This window comes from Antechinus flavipes, chromosome 1, assembly GCF_016432865.1.
Source record: "Antechinus flavipes isolate AdamAnt ecotype Samford, QLD, Australia chromosome 1, AdamAnt_v2, whole genome shotgun sequence".
NCBI lineage: Eukaryota > Metazoa > Chordata > Mammalia > Dasyuromorphia > Dasyuridae > Antechinus > Antechinus flavipes.
In genome coordinates this window covers 673537141-673556182 of record NC_067398.1, presented here as the reverse complement: position 1 = coordinate 673556182, position 19042 = coordinate 673537141, and the positions used below count along the sequence as shown (strand labels likewise).

At 48.7% G+C, this 19042-nt stretch overlaps 1 protein-coding gene across 1 annotated transcript in view; it reads left to right on the top strand.

Moving 5' to 3' along the window:
• The first annotated feature begins 3828 nt into the window (after positions 1 to 3828).
• Positions 3829 to 19042, top strand: part of ONECUT3 (one cut homeobox 3) — a 56089-nt gene continuing 40875 nt past the window's right edge. The window contains exons 1-2 of the mRNA XM_051972269.1: positions 3829 to 4690; positions 4724 to 4957. Coding sequence (XP_051828229.1) covers positions 3829 to 4690; positions 4724 to 4957 — 1096 coding nt within the window. The remainder of the gene's footprint in view (positions 4691 to 4723; positions 4958 to 19042) is intronic.

Sequence of the window (19042 nt, the reverse complement as noted above, 5' to 3'; positions counted from 1 at the left end):
ACTCTAAATCTTGAGCCCTTTTCATTCTATCATTCCAGCCTTCCTCTATTCCATTTTGCTGCTTCTAAACATGAGCCATTTTAGAAGGGAGAAAGCAATAAGTGCTGGAGGGGACCAGTGGTGGTCTTCAGTGGGAGGTAGCACCTGAACTGTGTTCAAAAGAAGTTATAGGTTAGGAGAGAAAGAGGCAGAAAAGGGAAAGGGGTTTCAAAGAGATCTGTGCAGTCTCAAAGGGGTCTGAATGACCTGTGATTCTAAAATAGACAAAAAGATATAGAGAGTTCTAAATATAACCTGAAGACCTGTGTTTCCATACTGGGGGGGTTGTTATTCACCTACTAGCTAGATGCTTAATACTCATTGACTTGATAGCTGGCTGTGGGTAAGTCACATCCCTTCTCTGAAGTCAAGTTTTCTCACCTGTAAAATGGAGATAATAGTTTTCACTCTGCCTACCTCATAAGACTAGGTGTGCTAGGATTGATTCTTTGAAATGCCATGATTCAATGATGCCAGAGAAGATCAGAAGGTAGTACGAGACAGAGCTAGAAAGACTAAGGAGAGTCACTGAGAACATTATATTATCTTGTCTCTAATGAGTGCCTTTGTAGTAGATGGCTTATTCCCCACCCCACAACTATGAGCTCTGGAACCCTCATCTGAACTTTGTATCTTGCCCAGCTTGGGGCATAGTTACTCTGAATATGGTGGAACACAGATGGCTGTACTAATATCTGTCCCTCAAACACCCATTTCCTTGTGCAGTTTTGAGAAAGCATTTTGCACAAAAATCCCACATTTCAAGATAGGATGGTGCAGAGGCAAGAGACCTAAGTTTCTGATCCTGAGGTCTGTCTCTGAAAAATATTATGACCTTTGTTTATCAGGGCACTTCTAAAACTTGTGAAATGACAGACTAAAATAATCATTAAGGACTCTCTCAGCTCAGGCATATACCAAGGTTCCTTCTACTTTTGACATTTTATGTTCTAAGGATCTCTTCTAGCTCTGAGGTCTAAGTATCACTTCTTCTTCCCATGTTCACAGCAGATGCTTAGGGTATCTTTCCTTCCTCATAGACCTTTCCCTTTCCATTAAGCCCCTCGCCATACATCCATAAGCTATTATTTTTGCTGGTAAGACTCCAACATAGAGTCCATTGGGCTTCTGAATTGTGGGCAGAGTGAGCTGGAAACTGGGAGGAGAATTTCTTGATAAAAGGGATCTGGCAGCAAGCATTTTAGCTGCCAGCTCCTTGCAAAATCCAATCCAGATTCCAAAGCTGGAGGAGTCCCATCTCTCCCTCCAACCTTTCCACCTTTTTGGATCACTCTGCAGGCCTACAGATTTCCACTTAAAATTCAAAAAGCCCCAGCCACAATCAGTCCAGCCCCCCATTGCTCTTCTTCAGGTAGAGAAGAAAATTCCAAGAAAAAGAGGAAGCCTTATGTGAAATTGTCTCCCTGAACATATCATTTTAAGAACATTTGAGAAAAAAGGGAAAGGATTTCTTCAACTGTTTTTTTTATCCTCTGGCCTTCAGGTCACCTTACCTATCTGTCCAGCTACCTGTCTGTCTATATTCATGATATTAGTCTTTTCTTTTTATCCTCCTTTCTACCCATCAGATGAGAGGCCCTAGACTACACACTGTATTTGGCCAGTAAACAGCCTGGGGATGGGTTCCAAATTCTTGTAAAGTGAAGAAATTAAGACGTTGATACTTGGGTCAAATGATTCATTTTTACATCAATTAGCTTGATTGTTCAAGCGAATGGGGAGTAAATTATTTATATAATAGTCCCCCCTTCACACACACATTCAGAGCTTTGTTTGGCTAGGCATCTTAGTAAGTGGTGGATGCAGAAGATGGCTCAAATCCAAGTTCTCTGTAGTTTGCACTGAAACCTAGAGTTATTCAGATCTATCCTAGCACAGTGGAGAGGAGGAAGCTTATCCTTAAAACCATCAAAGGCTAGCACAAAGGGGACTTACACACCATTGAGGTCATCCCCCTCATTTCACCAAAGAGAAGACAGAGACCTATGGAATACCATGCTTAATTTTACCTTCTTAGTGATCTGTCAGAAACAAGAACCAAGACCAGCACTCTCAAACAAGCATCCTTTCCTGGCCCAGTAGTTCCCAGAACTATTTTAAGAAGCTTCCTTTTTACCAGTGGGGTAAACATTAGAAACAGGTACATTTCTTCATAAGTCTTTAGGAATGGGTGTGATTCTGCGTCTTTTGTAATCCACTTCAGAATATGGAAATGAGCCTATGGATAGCTGGGAGGGTTAAAGAGCTCAAAAGGGATCTCTTTAAAACTCTACTTATGCCCCTATATATAAACACAATATACAATGACTTATAATCCATCTAGCCATTTTCACCCAAAATCATACATACACATGTATATAGAAACACAAATATTCACAAATGCACATCCACATGTGAGTGCAGACTCAAACGTGTCTACACATTCAGAGCTTTGGCTGGAGTGGAGAGAAAGACTAAATCCCAGTCGCAGAGCTAAGTTTTCAGAAGCCTCGGATGTTCCAGATGTTGTTAAGCTGCAGCACCTCAATCAGACCCTAGACTTCCAAACTCCTTTCTTCATTTACCAATCCGTGGGGCAGCACGGATACAGATGCCAGAACATACACACACACACACACACACACACACACACACACACACACACACTTCTGAATCCCGGGAAAGAAGACTACAAGGGCCCTCCGCCCATCTTGGAAGGGAAAAACCCGTGTGTGTGTGTGTGTGTGTATCTCTTTACAAGTTAGAAGCAGCTCGGGCACAAATATCAAAGATCACTGTATAACACTTAGTGAAAACGGGTTGTGTCTATGGGAAAAGGTGTCTAGAGAGATCGGTGCCCCTCTAGACGAAAGAGTGAAATCCATTCTAATCCTCTTTGTTTCTGAATCACAGAGCACACTCTGTCTCTATCTGTCTCCCCCAAGCCCACCTTTCAAACGCATACGCACACATGAATGCCCCTCACTGAACGGTTGGGATTTGGGACCCTGGATTCCTACAGTGAACAGATAGCTCGATTTCTCTCGAGTGGGGGTCACACACAGAGCTCCGTGCCCATTTTGGGTGTGGGGAGATGGGAGCGAGAGTCTCGCCTACAAATCCTAGAAGGTCGATTTCTCCACAATTCTCCCCGTTCTTGTTTTGCTTTTGATGTTCTAGGAGTGTGGGTAAGAAAGAAATACATAGAGAATGGGAATGGGTGGGGGGGACAGAGTAGAGATAGAGAAGAGAAAGGAGAGAAATACATGAGACTTGATAGAAACACAGAAGCAAGCAAAACGAGAGAGAGAGAGAGAGAGAGAGAGAGAGAGAGAGAGAGAGAGAGAGAGAGAGAGAGAGAGAGAGAGAGAGAGAGAGAAAGGGGCAGGCGAGCGAGGGCCCTGATGAGCTGGGAGCTGCTGACGTCAGGCGGCGCTGGCTGCGAGGCTAAGGCTGGCGGGCGGTCGGCGGCCACATCGTTTTCGGCGCTGGCCGGGGCGGAGCGGGCTCGCTCGCAGCTGCATCCCTGAGCCCCGGGGAGGCGAGCGGGCGGGCAGCCAGCAGCGCTGTGAGGCTCGGACCGGGGCCGGGGGGGCCAGGAGGCCGGAGCATCGTGGCCAGGGGCCGGGGGCTTTGCCCGGGGGCCCCGCGGGCCGCGCTCTGCCGTCGCCGCCGCCTACCAGTGCGCCCAGCCGGCCCCATGGAGTAGCGGCGGGCGCGCCTTCGGAGGGCGGCCAGAGGCGGCGGCGGCGGGGGGCCGGCGGGCCGGCGGGAGGCCGGCCGGCCGCCATGGAGCTGAGCTTGGACAACCTGGGCGGGCTGGCGCATCCGCAGGCGGCCGGGGAGCTGCTGAGTCCAGCCCACGCGCGGCCCGGCCCACATCGAGGCCTGGTGGGGGGACCGGCCCGGCCGGCTATGGTATCCGGCGTGGCCTCGCTGCTGGAGAGCGGCGCTGCTGACTACCGGGCCGAGCTGGCCGCCCCGCTGCACCCAGCCATGAGCCTGGCCTGCGACTCACCCGGCCCGGCCCTCAGCCTCAGCGGCTCTTACACTACCCTCACGCCGCTCCAGCATCTGCCGCCCATCTCGGCTGTCTCCGACAAGTTCCACCCGCACCCACCCCCGCACCCACACCACCACCCGCACCCGCACCACCCAGCGGGTCCCCCGCCCCACGGAGCCCACCCCCACCAGCGTCTGCCCGCAAACGTCAGCGGCAGTTTCACCCTCATGCGCGACGACCGGGGGCTGGCCTCCGTGGGCAATCTCTACGGCCATTATGCCAAGGACGTGCCGGCTATGGGGCAACCGCTGAGCCCCCTAGCCAACGGGCTGGGCCCCCTGCACGGCGGACAGCAGCCGCCGCCGCCGCCGCCACCGCCTCCGCCGCCCCCGCTGGCTACCTACGGCACCGGGCCGCACCTGGCCGGGGAAAAGATGTTGTCCGCGGCCGCCTTCGAGCCGCACGCGGCCATGCTGGCCCGGGCTGAGGATCCGCTGGGCCGCGGCCTCGGGGCACCCGGAGCGGGTCTGATGGCGCCTCTCAACGGGCTGGGAGCGCACGGGCACCACGCGGGTCCCGGTGGCAGCGCCAGCGGCGGAGGGGGACTGTTGGCCGAGCGCGAGCGGCAAGCGGCGGCGGCCGCGTCGGGTTCGCAGGCGGGCAGCTCCGGCCAGGTGGAAGAGATCAACACCAAAGAGGTGGCGCAGAGAATCACAGCAGAGCTGAAGCGCTACAGCATCCCCCAGGCCATTTTCGCCCAGCGCATCCTGTGCCGCTCGCAGGGCACCCTCTCCGACCTGCTGCGCAACCCCAAGCCCTGGAGTAAGCTCAAGTCCGGCCGCGAGACCTTCCGCAGGATGTGGAAGTGGCTGCAGGAGCCCGAGTTCCAGAGGATGTCGGCCCTCAGACTCGCAGGTAGGGGGCCGGGGCGGGTGCAGGGCGGGGCGAAAAGGGAACCCGGAGAATCCCAGAAATAAGGGTCCGAACCTGGTTGGGGGAAGGAGAAGAAGGGACAGGGTTGGGCAAGAGCTAAAACTCCTCGCTAGCGCTGGGTCGGAGAGGGGGAGCTCACAGGGGCCCCAACTCGGCTAGAGTTGGGGACAGAAGGGAAGGCTGAGTCGGATTAAGGGAACCCTAAGGCACAGTCAGGGAGCTAGGATCGAAGACTGAGCAGGAGATGCTGAGATTCACAGGTGGTCAAGAGAGGCAGGACCCGAAAATTGGGAGAAAGTCAAGGGACTGGGGAACGGAGGCGGCGGAGTACTGTGGTTGATAGATCCGGGAGCCGGGGACTGTGACCAAAACAGGCGCTCCGTAATCCCGGAGTCCGGCCGAGGGAAAGGGGATGAGATGAATAGACATCCTCATACACAAATCCCACGCTCCCAACGTGGAGTAGGTTACGGGACGCCTGGATGGGAAAGTCTCCCTCCCTTGTCTCTAAAACGCCTTCCGCCTACTACCCACTCTGGATCTGTCTATCACCCACCCGCCCCCGCTCTCTCCTCCCTTCTCCTTTTCGACTTCGAGATGAGAGATTCAGCTAGAGCCTCACAGAGGTGTCCCCGGGGCTCTGTAGGCCAGAGCTGCTTGGGAGAATTGTATCAGGGTAGGGGCGTGAGACAGAGGGAGGTAAGCGGGGCTGCCCTGGGAAACTCTGGACTGGAGAATCGTGCTCTGGGATGTTATAGGATCTTTGTGGAAGAGGTCTGTCGGTACCGCGTTTTAGCCTCAAGGCTTCCCTCTCCCTAGCGCCTATCCACTCTACTCTCCGGGGCCTGGCTCTGAAGGGCTCACGGCTGCTATTCTGCCTCCATCCCCATCCCTCGTACTCTGTTCCATCGATCCCTTGGCTCCAGCGTTTCTATACAAATGGCCCCAGCAATCAATCCCCACCCCCCAGCCCGCCGAGAGCGGCGCCTTCTGGGGCTTCCGGGGGCTGCCTAGCCACAGATCCCCGCGGCCAGCGGCAAAGGTCAGAGGAGAACCCACGAACGAGGCTGGGGACAGGACAGTTCCGGGAGGGAGCCAGAGAGACAAGACCACTAAGTGCCCAGAGAATCGACACACAAAGACAGGAGCGTTAGGCATGAACCCACTAGGGACACCCACTTGCATCTGGAGTCGCCGCCAAGGCACACGTGTGGACAGTGTATCCCTGCCGAGCTCACTGATCACATATACTAGATTCATCCCCTGACCAGGTCACACACGGGCACACGCAGAGCCTCCTCGTTCTCCCTCTCCCCCATCCCCTTTCTATCTCCACCTCTATCTTCTCTTTCAATATCTGTCTTTCTCCTTTAAATCTGTCTCCTTTCCTTCCGTTTTTTCTTTCTGAATATCTATGAATTTGAGTATCCCTTCTCTTTGTTCACCTTTCTTTAATCTTCCTTTCTTTCTCAATCTCTCTGAATCTAAATTCAGATAGCTGATTCTCTCTCTCTCTCTCTCTCTCTCTCTCTCTCTCTCTCTCTCTCTCTCTCTCTCTCTCTCTCTCTCACACACACACACACACACACACACACACACACACACACACACCACTGCCATAGCTCCCAGGAGAGATTTGCCCCGCGGTCAGCAGCTGGAGGCAACATCTGGCCCTAGTAACCCCCCAATCTCTTTACAGGCGATATCCATTTAATGGGCACCTCTTTGGGGAGGGGGTTCCCCGCAGTCCAGATCCCTCCCTCCTCCGCTCTCGGGGACCTTAGGCCAGGGGACCCGCTGGGAGCTGGGGACAATAGCCGCAGCTCTGCTCGGCAGCCGATCGATGATTGCTAGCAGCTTGCACTGTCTCTAGGCCTAGGTGGGGGGCGGGGGCCTGACTTGGGTCCTAAGGACCCAGACGCCCCTTTGGATCAGAGCCTAGTCCCCCCCTCCCAACAAATGAGACTCAGCAGGACTGGGATGGGGGGAAGATTAGACTTACTCTAACCTCTGAGCTCCCTCAGCATCACCTCACACATATACACACATATGTGCACACCTCATATCCCTCTCCACACCAAGCAATGTAAGAAAAAGGGCAAAGAAAAACTGAAGTTGACCTGAGCTGTGAGAGGAGGTCTTTTCTTCAATCAGCTCCCCGTTGCTTCCTCGAAGGACTAGAAACTCCACTCACTAATATTCATGCCATTATTCATAGAGTTAATTAATCTATCATAATTATACAGATAGAGTTTGTAATAGCACTCTTACTCTCCATTACATATTTCATATCACAGTGTATAGGCTTTATATTAAATTGTTTAAATATTAAGTTGTGTAATATATTATGGACTATGTTAAACCTTTGCATTATGCATTATGTTATAGATTTTAAAATATCTATTACACATTCTGAGTCCTTTAATAGAAATTACATATTACTTCTCACCCTATTGTAATACTATATATTACATATCACACCTTTTGGCATAAAATGTATTAAATCCCACAAACATTTATTGGATTCCCTGTTTGGGGAGAAAAGCATTTATTATATATCCTACATTGCCGAGTCTACATCATAGTGGAGGCTCAAAATGCAAGGAACTTTAGAACATAGAATTCTAAATTGAAATGGACGTGAAAATATGGACAAAAGGTTCAAGTTGGATGGATACTTAGAACACAGGTTGTCAGAACCGGCGGAGGCCTTAGCTTATAGTACATTAGAGCTGAAATGAACCTTAGAACATAGAACAAAGAACGTCGGAGTTGAACTGCGTGCTCACAACACAGAATGTCGGAGCCCTCTCTAACTCAGATTATAGAACAAAGGATCTTTGAGTCAGAACAGAGCTTTAGAACGAAGAATGTTAGAGCTGCGAAAAACTTGAAGTATCTAGTCCAACTTCCTGTTTTACAGATGAGGAAACTGAGGCCCCTGGAGAAGAAGGGCCTTGCTCAGTCTCGGAATCAGCCTTAAATATTATAAAGTCCCGGTTCTAGAGAACGTGTTTAAAATTAGCGATTGTGCGGGCTACATCTGTTACACATCCCTTGTGACAGACACTCTCACGGTCCACGCGGGAACTTCTTTCTCTATCAAATTGGTTACACATCGAAGACCTGGATCCTAGCTTCCCGAATCTTGGCCTCTATTACTCTCTTCAGGGTCCCCAGGCCTCGCAGTTCCTGTTATCCTCAATCTGTAAACCAAGCAGAGTCCGGAGCTGGCCAGGAGGGAGCGGGCCCAGAGCCCGGGGTCAGGGGGGCCTTATTGCGGGAGTACAGCGCGCGGGGGTGGCTGGTAATTAGGCCCCGCGCGCGCCATCCTTTAGTTCCGGTCAATGCGCTATTGAAAAGCAGTTAATAGAATGCAAATCGCTCTCGGCTTTACGAGACCTGAGGAAATCGAGATTTAAGCGCCGTCACCGCCAGAGCTAGCCCATCCCGACGCCTTGAGCTAGGGGTAGGCGCTGGGGTGGAGGGCTCCCGGCGGTTATCTTTGGACTGGGTGATAGCTCTCCGGTCCGAGCACAGGGGGGAAACAGGGACAGAAGTACAGACAGACACTCCACCGCCGCCGCCATCAAAGAGATTGAGGGCGGGAGGGAAAAGAAGAAAACCTGACGGAATGGACATAGCCTCCGTCCCGACTGTGAACCACTCCTTCTCTCCCTCCAAGTCGACCCCCAAGAAAATAAATTGCATCCATGGTAAGGCTTCAGATATCACCCGAGTTTTGGGGTGATTGAGACTTGAGCTTTCTAGCTTCCTCGTTCCCCCTTCCCAACGCCACACACACACACACACACACACACACACACACACACACACACACTATAAGGCGCTCGCTCTTCTACGCTAGATACAATCTGGCTCCTACTTAGGTCTCCCTTTTCCTTTAAAATTGGGCAGGCGAGCCTCCCTTGGGCCTCGGATTTCTGAGACCGAGCCTTAGAGAGCAACTGACACTGAGCTAGTCCTTCCAGATCCAGTGCCCTGCTCCCACATTTCCCCTCGACGCCCCGCTTGCCCAGAAACTCGGAAAACTAGGAAGAGAAATAACCGAAACAAAGACAGGGAGATGCAGGAAAGAAAGAATGATAGAGGAAAGAACGCAGAGAAATAGGAATCGAGACATAAAGAGGCACTAAAGACCGAGAAAAGCAAACAGGAAAAGACAATAACCTTCCGAGATAAAGACAGAAAAATAGTCGAACGGACAGAAAAAGAAAAAGTGGGGAGCCGCACACAGAAAGCCCCAGAGTCAGACAAAAGACGAAAATGAGAAAGAGGGGAGGGAGAGAAGGAAAGAGAAAGGGGGGGGGGGGAGAGAAGGAAAGAAAAGGGAAGGGGTGAGAGGAATCGAGGCTTTTTCCTGAAGCTTGGTTAAAGTGCGCACATACCACCCACACAGCCTTCTGGGGCTGGTAGAGGTGAGCTATCGAGGACTTTCCCCAGTCCTTCCCTAGGCCCTTCAGCGACGCCACTGGAGGAAGAGGTGGGGATTCGAAAGGGCAAAAGGCCAAATCCCGAGATTAGCCCCGAGGGCCGCGCGGGTTTCTGGTCCTCAATCCCTGTGAGTTGGGCGCGAAGAGACCCAGGCTCCTTCCGGAAGGTGAGCGGGAGAGCAGATGGAATTCCTTGGACGGGGTCGAGATAGGGGCGGACCGAGTTCTGGAGGGCGCAGACCCCTTGTTCTCGTCCTCTGGACTGTGTCGCCGATGGCTGGGGGGGAGAGGGGGAAAGAAAAAACAAACAAAAAACAAAAACAAAACAAAAAGCTTCATTCCCTTCCATATTTGCCTGTAAGCACCAGCACCGTCAACACACACCCCCTTGGGTATGCCTGGGAGCCTCGCACTAGCAGAGAAGCGCTAGAAGGGAAGGGTTGTAAGCCTTCGGCTTCCTAAGGGGGAGGGAGGGAGAAAGGAGAAGCAAGAACACTCCTCATCCTTTAGGGACTTAATGCACCATCTCCCCCAGTCCAGATCAAGCCATTCAAACTCCCAAGCTTCCTCATTATTTGTAGCGATATAGATAATGTAGTTTAAAGAGGCTGGGCTCTAGCGGTTGCTGCTATTGTTTTGATTTGGCTGTGCCCATTTCTTTGCCTAAATCACCCTGCGGATGACTTCTGGTTGTGCAAAAAACCAGGCCGGAGGCCTCAAGTGTGGACCAAGTGTTTCCCAATTCTAATCCCGGCAGGTTTAGGAAAAAGGAGCCCTGTATTCTCCCACTTTCCCCTGACACCATCTCCCTGGGTGACCTTGAACAAATTACCTTTTTTTCCCTGGGTTTTAGTTTGTTGAGTGTGTTTGATGAAATGGGGATAATAACTAGGTTTGCGAAGTGTTTTGCATAGGTTAACTCATTTGATAACTCTAATCTCTAAAAGGGACAAGAGAATTAGTAAGAAAGAGCTTTAGAAATGATAAAATTTGGTAACAGATGTGAATGCCGGGGCTGGCACATTTGCAAGTGATAAAAGCCTGGTGTTTGGAAATGTAGAGAGGACTCCCTTTCCACCGAAAGTACATAAGAGAATAATGTAATATGCACCCATCTCCCATCCTCATTGGGTTATTATATTCATAGATCGTCCAAGTCTGGGAGGGTTTGTAAAGAAGGGTAAAGTTAGGACGTCTCGGCTCACAGTGTCAAAGTTCGAGGGAAGCATTGGAACTGTTTCGGCTCCTTCGTTTCACAGATGGAGAAACTGTGGCCAAATTCACTCACTGAGTTAGTTAGAAGCAGACCCTGAGCTAGAACCTTCTTCTCTACCCTCTGCCCTCCGGCTCACCACTTATCCGAGTCTCTCCACCACCACCCGGCCCCCGCCCTTCCCATTCACACGAACTTCCTCGGTAACGCGGTCCCTCTGCAGATCCCGTCCAGCACAGACTCGGGGCCTCCTTTCCGTGATTACATTTAAAACAGTAATTATATGGAAAGTGGAATTGGTTTGGGGTGGGGGGGAGGGCTCCTTCAGGCCGCAAAATCGATAAATTCGAATTACTATCTCTAATTCATCACCGTCACGCGGATCGATCGTGCTCGGCCCGCTTCAAATATTGTCGGAATTGCAGCTCCGGACTCAAACTATTTTTGTAACTGATCAAAATCTAAAATATAAAAAACAAAATCCATGACGGAGGGAGCAAAAGGGAAAGCCGCTCGGGGCCCAACCCCTGGGGAAGCTTGAACCAATGCGTTTGGGAGCCCGTATGCGGTCCCCCGCCACGCCACGGGAGTCAGGCTGGGCTCTGGGCTGGGGGTGAAGCGAGCTGAGGCCAGGTCTACGAGAGGCCGAAACGACACCTTGGATTCGGCTATGGGGAAAATAATTTTCAGGCTGACTGTGGAAACAGAAACGAGATCTCTTGCTTTCCAACTCCATTCGTCGAATCCATCCACACACACATTAATTGTTGTATTATGTAACCGGACTAGTCAATAAGAGTATATCATATATCAAATCATATATTTACTTGTGTCTGGCACTTTACAGATCATGAAGTTGTTTGTTTGATTTTTTTTTTTTTTATCCATTGAATGACTCGTCCTAACGGCCCTGTGAGGGAGGAAGAATAAAATGGAGTTTTTGTCCCATTTGACAGTTTAGGAAACTGAGATTCAGAGGAACCTGAGGATCCTGACTCCCAGGTTAGGATTCCTTCCCCGGTCTCACAAAACTATTCGATTCTAATTTTATTAGAGATAATGTGTGGACGAGAGTTAACTTGTACTTTCCTAGAGGCACCGATTTGGGGAACAGAATTTGGGAGTCCCTTCCCGGAGTTTCGGTTCCTTTAACATAAAGCTGTGGACATCAAACTGGGGGTAAAAAAAGGGGGTGATAGGCCGGTGGAGGAGGGGCAGGGGGGAATTGGAGAGGTGAAAGTTGAAATATAATGGAGGGAGGAGGAAAGAGAAAGAAAGGCAAAAGGGAAGGGCATAGATAAGGGAGACAGACAGACAAAGATAGGTACACAGACGGGCATAATGGAAGAGGGTCGCACTGACAAAAAGAAAAATGCAATCCTGAGCTATAGGATGGAGACAAATTTAGACCGAAAAGCGAGAGAGAAAAGGTTGCAGAGACAGTCAGTAGCTAAAACGTGCATTTTTCCTATCGAAATGCTCATTTGGTCTGGTTCCCTCGTTTGCTTCTGGGACTTAGCCCTGTCACCGATCCAAGATGCCCTTGGCCCTCATTTCTTCCCATAAATCTTTGGGCTTTCCTTAGTTGGGCAGAGTTCAGAAGCTGCATTACTTCACTCCTGCCCGAAACAGGTTGTAAGGCTTCGTCTTCCACAAGTACTCCATTTCTCTCTGTCTTTCTTCTACCCTGGTTTTTTCCTTTCCTTCTTGGTCCCTCCCTCCTTTTCTTCTTACCTTCCTTCCTTTTTCCTTTTATCCCTTCCCCCTTTCATTTTTTCGTTCCTTTCCTCTTCCCTTTCTTTCCTTTCCTTCCTTCTCCACAGTTCTGTCTCTGCCATTTGTAGCCAGGACAGTCCAACTACCCTGCCTTTGCTACTCTGGCTTAGGGCTGAAGAGGGAGGAGAACCTGAAAATGCTGGAGTGAATCGGTAAATATATATAAAACATTGTGAACACAACTCATTTTAGATGCACTCCCTTCCCCCAACCTACATCCATTTACCCTACATTTAACCATGTATACACATGGTATGAACCCCATGATCTGGATATGAAAACCTACACACACACACACACACACACACACACACACACAATATGCCACAACACACAGAACTACATAGATACACATCCAATTTACATTCAGTATACAAACACAAAGGCTATACACACTACAAAGGCACGCCCACTCTATGGATCACAAACACAATCTATGCACACTTAATCATAGGTGAATTATTCTTCACCCAAGCAAAAAACAGCTTTGGAAGCTCACAGCCTCTGCACAACTCCACTGGCTCCTTAGACAGACGTATGCCCCACCCACTCTGAAGACATCATTGACTTTACACAAACTCAAACCCTCAACAAAGATATAAACACAGGTTTAGATAAGCTAGACAGAAATCTTCTTTCCATAAAATCCCTCCAAAGGGATGAAAACTTCTCAATAAACCTCAGTTTGCTATTCTTTAAAATGGATATAACAAAAATGAGACTGAACTTCACAAAGATATAGATTCTCTCCTACTTAAGAGAGTAGGTGACAGTATGGTACAATGGGTGTAAAATTTTGGAAGGAAAGGAGAGGGGTTTAAATTCTGTCTTTACACTCTAGTCTGTGGTATACTAAGAAACATACTGGACTTTGGATGCCAGGAGAGTGACAATGTGTTCGACTATCGTCCGTCATCGTCCCATTTGGATCTAAGTCAGTTCCTAATTTCTGAGCCCAGTTTTCTCCTTTTTAAAGTGGATTCAATCATAGTTGACCTCGAAGAACTGTAGGGAAAGAGTTTTGTCAATTGTGAAGTGTCAAAAAATAGGTTAACTCCCATTTGGATGATAGTGAAGATCTAAGTGATACATTTGAAGTCAGATGTTGGGGAGATATTATTCTCCTCTGAGCCTTGCTACCCAAGTTTCTTCACCCCTTGGGCTTTCTTCTTTCTCATCTTTAAAAAAAGATCACTTTTCTCTTCTGGTTCAGATTTTATGATCAGATGTTCTAAGGTCTCTAGCTCAATATTCTCCATTCTAGCTAGCAAATCGCATATTATGTGCAGGTAATAGTGCAAGACTGTGAGTATGTGGTATGTCAGTGAGGTTGTGTACTGTTTGTATTCAGAAAACCAGGTGAAAGGCAGGGAATTGGGGGCTTCTGCTCAGAGTGCTGGGAAATTGGAGCTGCCAGGAACTGGAGCCTGGGCAGCCTGTGTCTTTGGTGAGCCTAGCAGCAGCTGTGCAGTGTTCCTGAACTGATCTGGAACTGGTTTGAACTGAATCTGTATCGATCCCTCTCCTTGCTTTGCATTCCCTGCTGCTCAAACTATTTTTCCCCTTTCCTCATTCTCCTCCCCCCACCCAAATCACCATCTCCCCAACTCTTCATTCAGTCCGAGACTAAGAGCAATCCTGGCTGCCTTCCTGCCAGAAGAAGAATTGGGGATCCCGGGATTCCTGTCCAAAGCCTTTCTCCTATACAACTGAAGGACATTATAAATCCCACTCCTCCCCTCCAGTCACCTTAAAGAAAGTGGTGACCTTTGCCCAATGGGTGGGGAGAGGAAACCTGTCAGTCTAGGTGGTTCTGGTCTGGCTAAGAGTTGCCAAAGTACCACCAAAATGTCTGAGAGGAGTATAAGCATAGGCCTGAAACTGGGGTTAGAAATAATATCTCCTGGCCAACCACAGATCCTGGAGACCCTCTGGTGTGACCATAGCTAGATATTTTCACAGAACCTAGAATGTCAGAGCTGGAAGGAATCTTAGAACTCAGAACTCAAAATGCTAGAGCTGAAAGAGACTAATGGTGAAGCTACCCACCAAAAACCTCATTTTACAAAGGAGAAAAAGGAGGTTCAGGCCCAAAGTCATGGAACTGCCTCAGGAGATCTTTTTGTTTCCTCCTCTTGATAAATAAGAGAACAGGATGAGATCTTAAAAGGTTCTTCTAGAGCCCCTAATTTTACATAAACATGACTCATAATACCAGTTTCATTGGTGTTTACATAGTACTAAGGTGCTCAAACATATGTTCTACATTTCTGAATCTTAGTTGCCTGGGCCAAATTAATTGACTTGCCCAAAGTTATACAGCCAGTATTTGTCAGAGGCAAGACTAGACCACAAGTATTGCTTTCCCTTCTCTTAGGCCGGCTTTCTATCCACAACTTCAGGTTACTTCTCATCTAAACAATAACTTCTAGTAAACGTTAAATTATTAACAGCTCTAATTAAGAGAGAGAGAGACAGAGATCTGTAGACACTCACATAGTCCCGATTCACAAACACAACGAGAAAGAGAGAGAGAGAGAGAAACAGAGAGAGAAAGAGAAAGAGAGAGAGAGAGAGAGAGAGAGAGAGAGAGAGAGAGAGAGAGAAACAGAGAGAGACAGAGAGAAACAGAGAGAGACAGAGAGAGAGAGAGAGAGACAGAGACAAAGACAGAATCAGAGACAGAGACAGAGACAGAGAGAAAACGAACCAGTGAACAGTGAACAATCGCTCCTGCCTCAGGTCTGAGAACTCAGGCAACCTGCTCTTCAGTCCCCCCGGTGCCACAACAAGGGCTTTTGCCTCTCTTTTAGGCCGCAATGGAACTTTATAGCAATAACACTGAAGCCTCCAAAATCCCTTGAGGGTCAATCCCATCCCCGAGACCTAATCGGCAGACCAACAGACAGAACACACTCGGTGAGCCCAAGGATATAGCCCTGCTGTGTGCAGCGTCCCCAAGGCCCACGCCCAGGCACCCTATCCTCAGCCTGGTCTAATCTGCTGCAGCCATTACGCACCGGATTAGGGAAGCAGGAGCCGGCCTTGCGCCCTTGCTGAGGCTATAGATAACCCCAGGGAACCCTTCAGCCCGGGATGTGGTTAAGAAAGCGTCCTCCTCCAAACCAGAACCAGAACAGAGTTGGGGGTAATGGATACAAGCCCGGAGTAGGAAGTGGGCGGACGTTCGCGGAATTCTGAAAGCTCGCCCAGTTCCCGGCACACAGTGGTCCGGCCCTGAAGTGGGGTGGATTGGGGGGCGGAATTACTGCCCCTTTCTTCGTCCGAGGTGGAATAGGGAACCTCCATCGGGCCTGGCTCATTGGAACCTCTAGAAGAAGGAATCTCGCGTCCTCGACTCCACAATGGCCCTCAGCTGCGCTACCTCTTTCAATCGGAAAGCTTAAAGCTATGAGCCCACTCCGGCACTGGGGAGGTGGGACGTGTGCCCAGTCCGATCCGCCGTCCTCGAGTCATTTTAGAACTAGTAGAGAATCCAGGGATCATCTTGCCAACACCCTGATTGAACAGATTTGGGAAACCAGAAAGATTTATCCAAGGTGATTCAGAGAGAGAGCCAGGATTCAAAGCCAGCCCTGCTGACTCCAAACTCCACTTCTGTTTTCTCTATCTCCCGTCTGACCTGTCCGTTCCCAGAATTATTTCTGGTGTCTTCTTAATGCGGGCGTTCTCAGCCTTTTGTGTGCATTCTGGACCCCTTTGGAACTCAGTCTGATGAACCCGAATCATGCTAATTGCATGGAATAAAGATGGAGGATCACAAAGGAAATCAATTATGTTGAAACACATTATAATTTTAAAAAAATAAAAACACTACCAAGCTATCGAATCCCAGTTAGAAATCCCAGCTTGTATCATATTGTTGAAGGCTGGCGGGTGTGGTATGGGGTTTACTAAGCGAACTCGCTGAATGGCTTCCTTTCTGACCCCTGGGATACAAGATAAAGGACGCCTTCTGGTGGCAGGGCACCTGCTTGTGGACCTTGTGGGTCTGGGGAGGGGAGATTTGCTTATATCTGCGGGTAGCATTACTCGATGTGGTACCTCGGAGCAGGTTTGGCTTATAAACACATACACAGTTATATGACGTTACGTGCGATGCTTTCTTCATAGGGCGGCAATAGGGAGTGGGAAGTACGTCCTAATAAACAGATGTAAGATTCTTCTTCGCTCTCTCCCCTTCTGTCCCCCCCCCCCTTTCCCTCCTCTTCTTTTTCTCCCTCCTATTCCCCTCCTTTCCATCTTCCCCCTCACAACTCTCTGTGTTTCTCTCTGTCCCTATCTCTGTATGTATGTACATATACAATGGTTCTCCCATTTCTATTGACGCTTAAAGTCTACGAAGAACTTTCCTACAATAACGCCCCGAGGGAAGCAGTGTAGCTGCCTGCCTTCCGTTTTACATTTGGAGAAACTGAGAATCGGAGAAAGGAAATGACTTGCCCCAGGGCCCCAGAGCTGCGAGTAGGAGATTTACATTTCCTTTGTCCCAGTGAAGGGCTTCCCTCAATGCACCTGCTGGATTCTACTGGGGGGAAAGCTCGCTTCGTTGGATCCGTTATTTACTCGCTGTTCTTGGCGCTTCTGTCAGCAATACAGACGCAACCTTCCCACGATCCTACATCTTGAACCATTTGTCCTCCACCATTAATCCTCTGCTAAGATTCCACCGAACTAACTGATAATATTACTCGCCTAATGTTAAAAGGGAAAGAAAACAATGTATACGTGCACATATATGCATAGATATTTCTTCTGATTTCATCCCTGTGGTTCCCCCTCTCCTGCGTACTTCGCTGACATTCCCTGTACAGCTTGTTAAACTGTGGTCCTGAATTGCTGAGATCCTCCGCCTCTTCGCCAAGCCAGCCACTGAGCCCCTCGAAAACGAACTAGGCTGGTTCTCAGAGGACAGATATGACATCCATACTCAGGCAAGTACTTGAAGTTTTTCCAGCTGGATCAGGACTGAGTTCAGCTGGCGGAGCTATCGACACTAAGCGCCATGCCAAGATGATTGTTAGTCTTTGGAGCTGGACTTCAGTGAAGGATGCATGTGTAGCTTCCTCTGATATCTCAGGTTGGTTGCAGGGCAGAGGGATGGGGGCTCGATTCATTGGTCTGTGCCAAGGGAGCCCAAGCTTTGGTACATATTCCCCAGATGGAAATGGTTGAAGCTCTGCTCTGCCCATCAACATCTGTCTTCATCGGAAGAACAAAACTAAATGTGGAAAAGAGGCTCGTCTCTGGAAGGTGGGCCACCTCGTGAGGATCACAATAATTCCAGAAGACTGTTAAGGTCCAGGGGTTATGAATTACATAAGAGTATATTCTTTTAAAGTACTGACATACAAATATGCATTCATATACCCCATTGTGGGCATTGGTTATACACAAATGCACATTCCATCCTTTACACACACACACTCGGTGCACTTCTCTAAGGACCAGAACAATAGCCCTAGGCTATCTTACCAGAATTATTAGATAGCACACATGATAGACCTATTACATATTTATTCAAAAATTATTTATTAAGTACTTACTGTTTGCAGTGGGGTTTTTTTCCCTTGGCATTTCAGGACATACAAAGTTTAGATAAGTTAGGTCCTTGCTCTCATGGAGCTCAAAGTTCAGGGGTGGAGCAAGAAGAAGGCATACATAAAAATGTACCATGCTATATAATCACACACCCCCCCCCCCAGCAAGATAGAAGAGAGTGACAAAGTACTGGGCAGCTGTTCTGTATGTGGATTTATGTAAAAGTTGTAACTCTCACTACTCACCAAATGTGATAGCTGAAACAAGACAATCCTCTTTTATGGAACTCAATTTTCTCGTTTATAAAAATGGGAGCACAGGATTCGATGGTCTCTAATGTCCATTTCGGACTTATTCTGATTATCCCTGGCTCCTTCAGGTCAGTGTGCCCTACAGTTGGGGCTGTAGTTTCTGCACCATGGAGCTGCACTGTCTATCCCATGTTATTTTCAGAGGTCTTAGGATTTTCACTTCACCTGGGAGTCCCCAGAGCTACAATCTGAGAGGCCCAAACTACAGCTCAAACACCATTCCAAAGCATGACAAAATCATAGAACCTACAGTTGAAAGAAAAATTAAAGATCCTTCAGCATTCCCTCACTTTATAGGATCGGGCAGGAAAATTGAAATTCAGAGATGGGAATCAATGTGTCCAAGGTCACAGAGCTAGTTAGCAAAAAGAGCTGGAATTTGAATCGAAGTGCCCAGCTTCCAGTTGCAGGAGACATTACAGTGTGATGCAAGTATCTCTAGTTTATAAAGCAGGTTTATACTTCACATATAATTGAATTTAGTTTTCCATCGTGACTTCTTAAAAATAAAAGGCTTACCAGAAAGAAAACTGGTCTGGGTTCCAATCCAGATTCTATAATTGCCTTTCTTATTGCATAAATTAGATTTGCTTCCTCTCTGAGCTCTCAGTTTCTCCATCTTTAAGGGGAAAAAAAAGGAAAAAATAATCTTTGCCCTTCCTTGCTTTCAAGTATACTCAGAATTAACCAGAGAATGTCAGAGCTGAAAGACATATTAGAATATCTTTCAAATCTGGTAGTGCCCCAAACA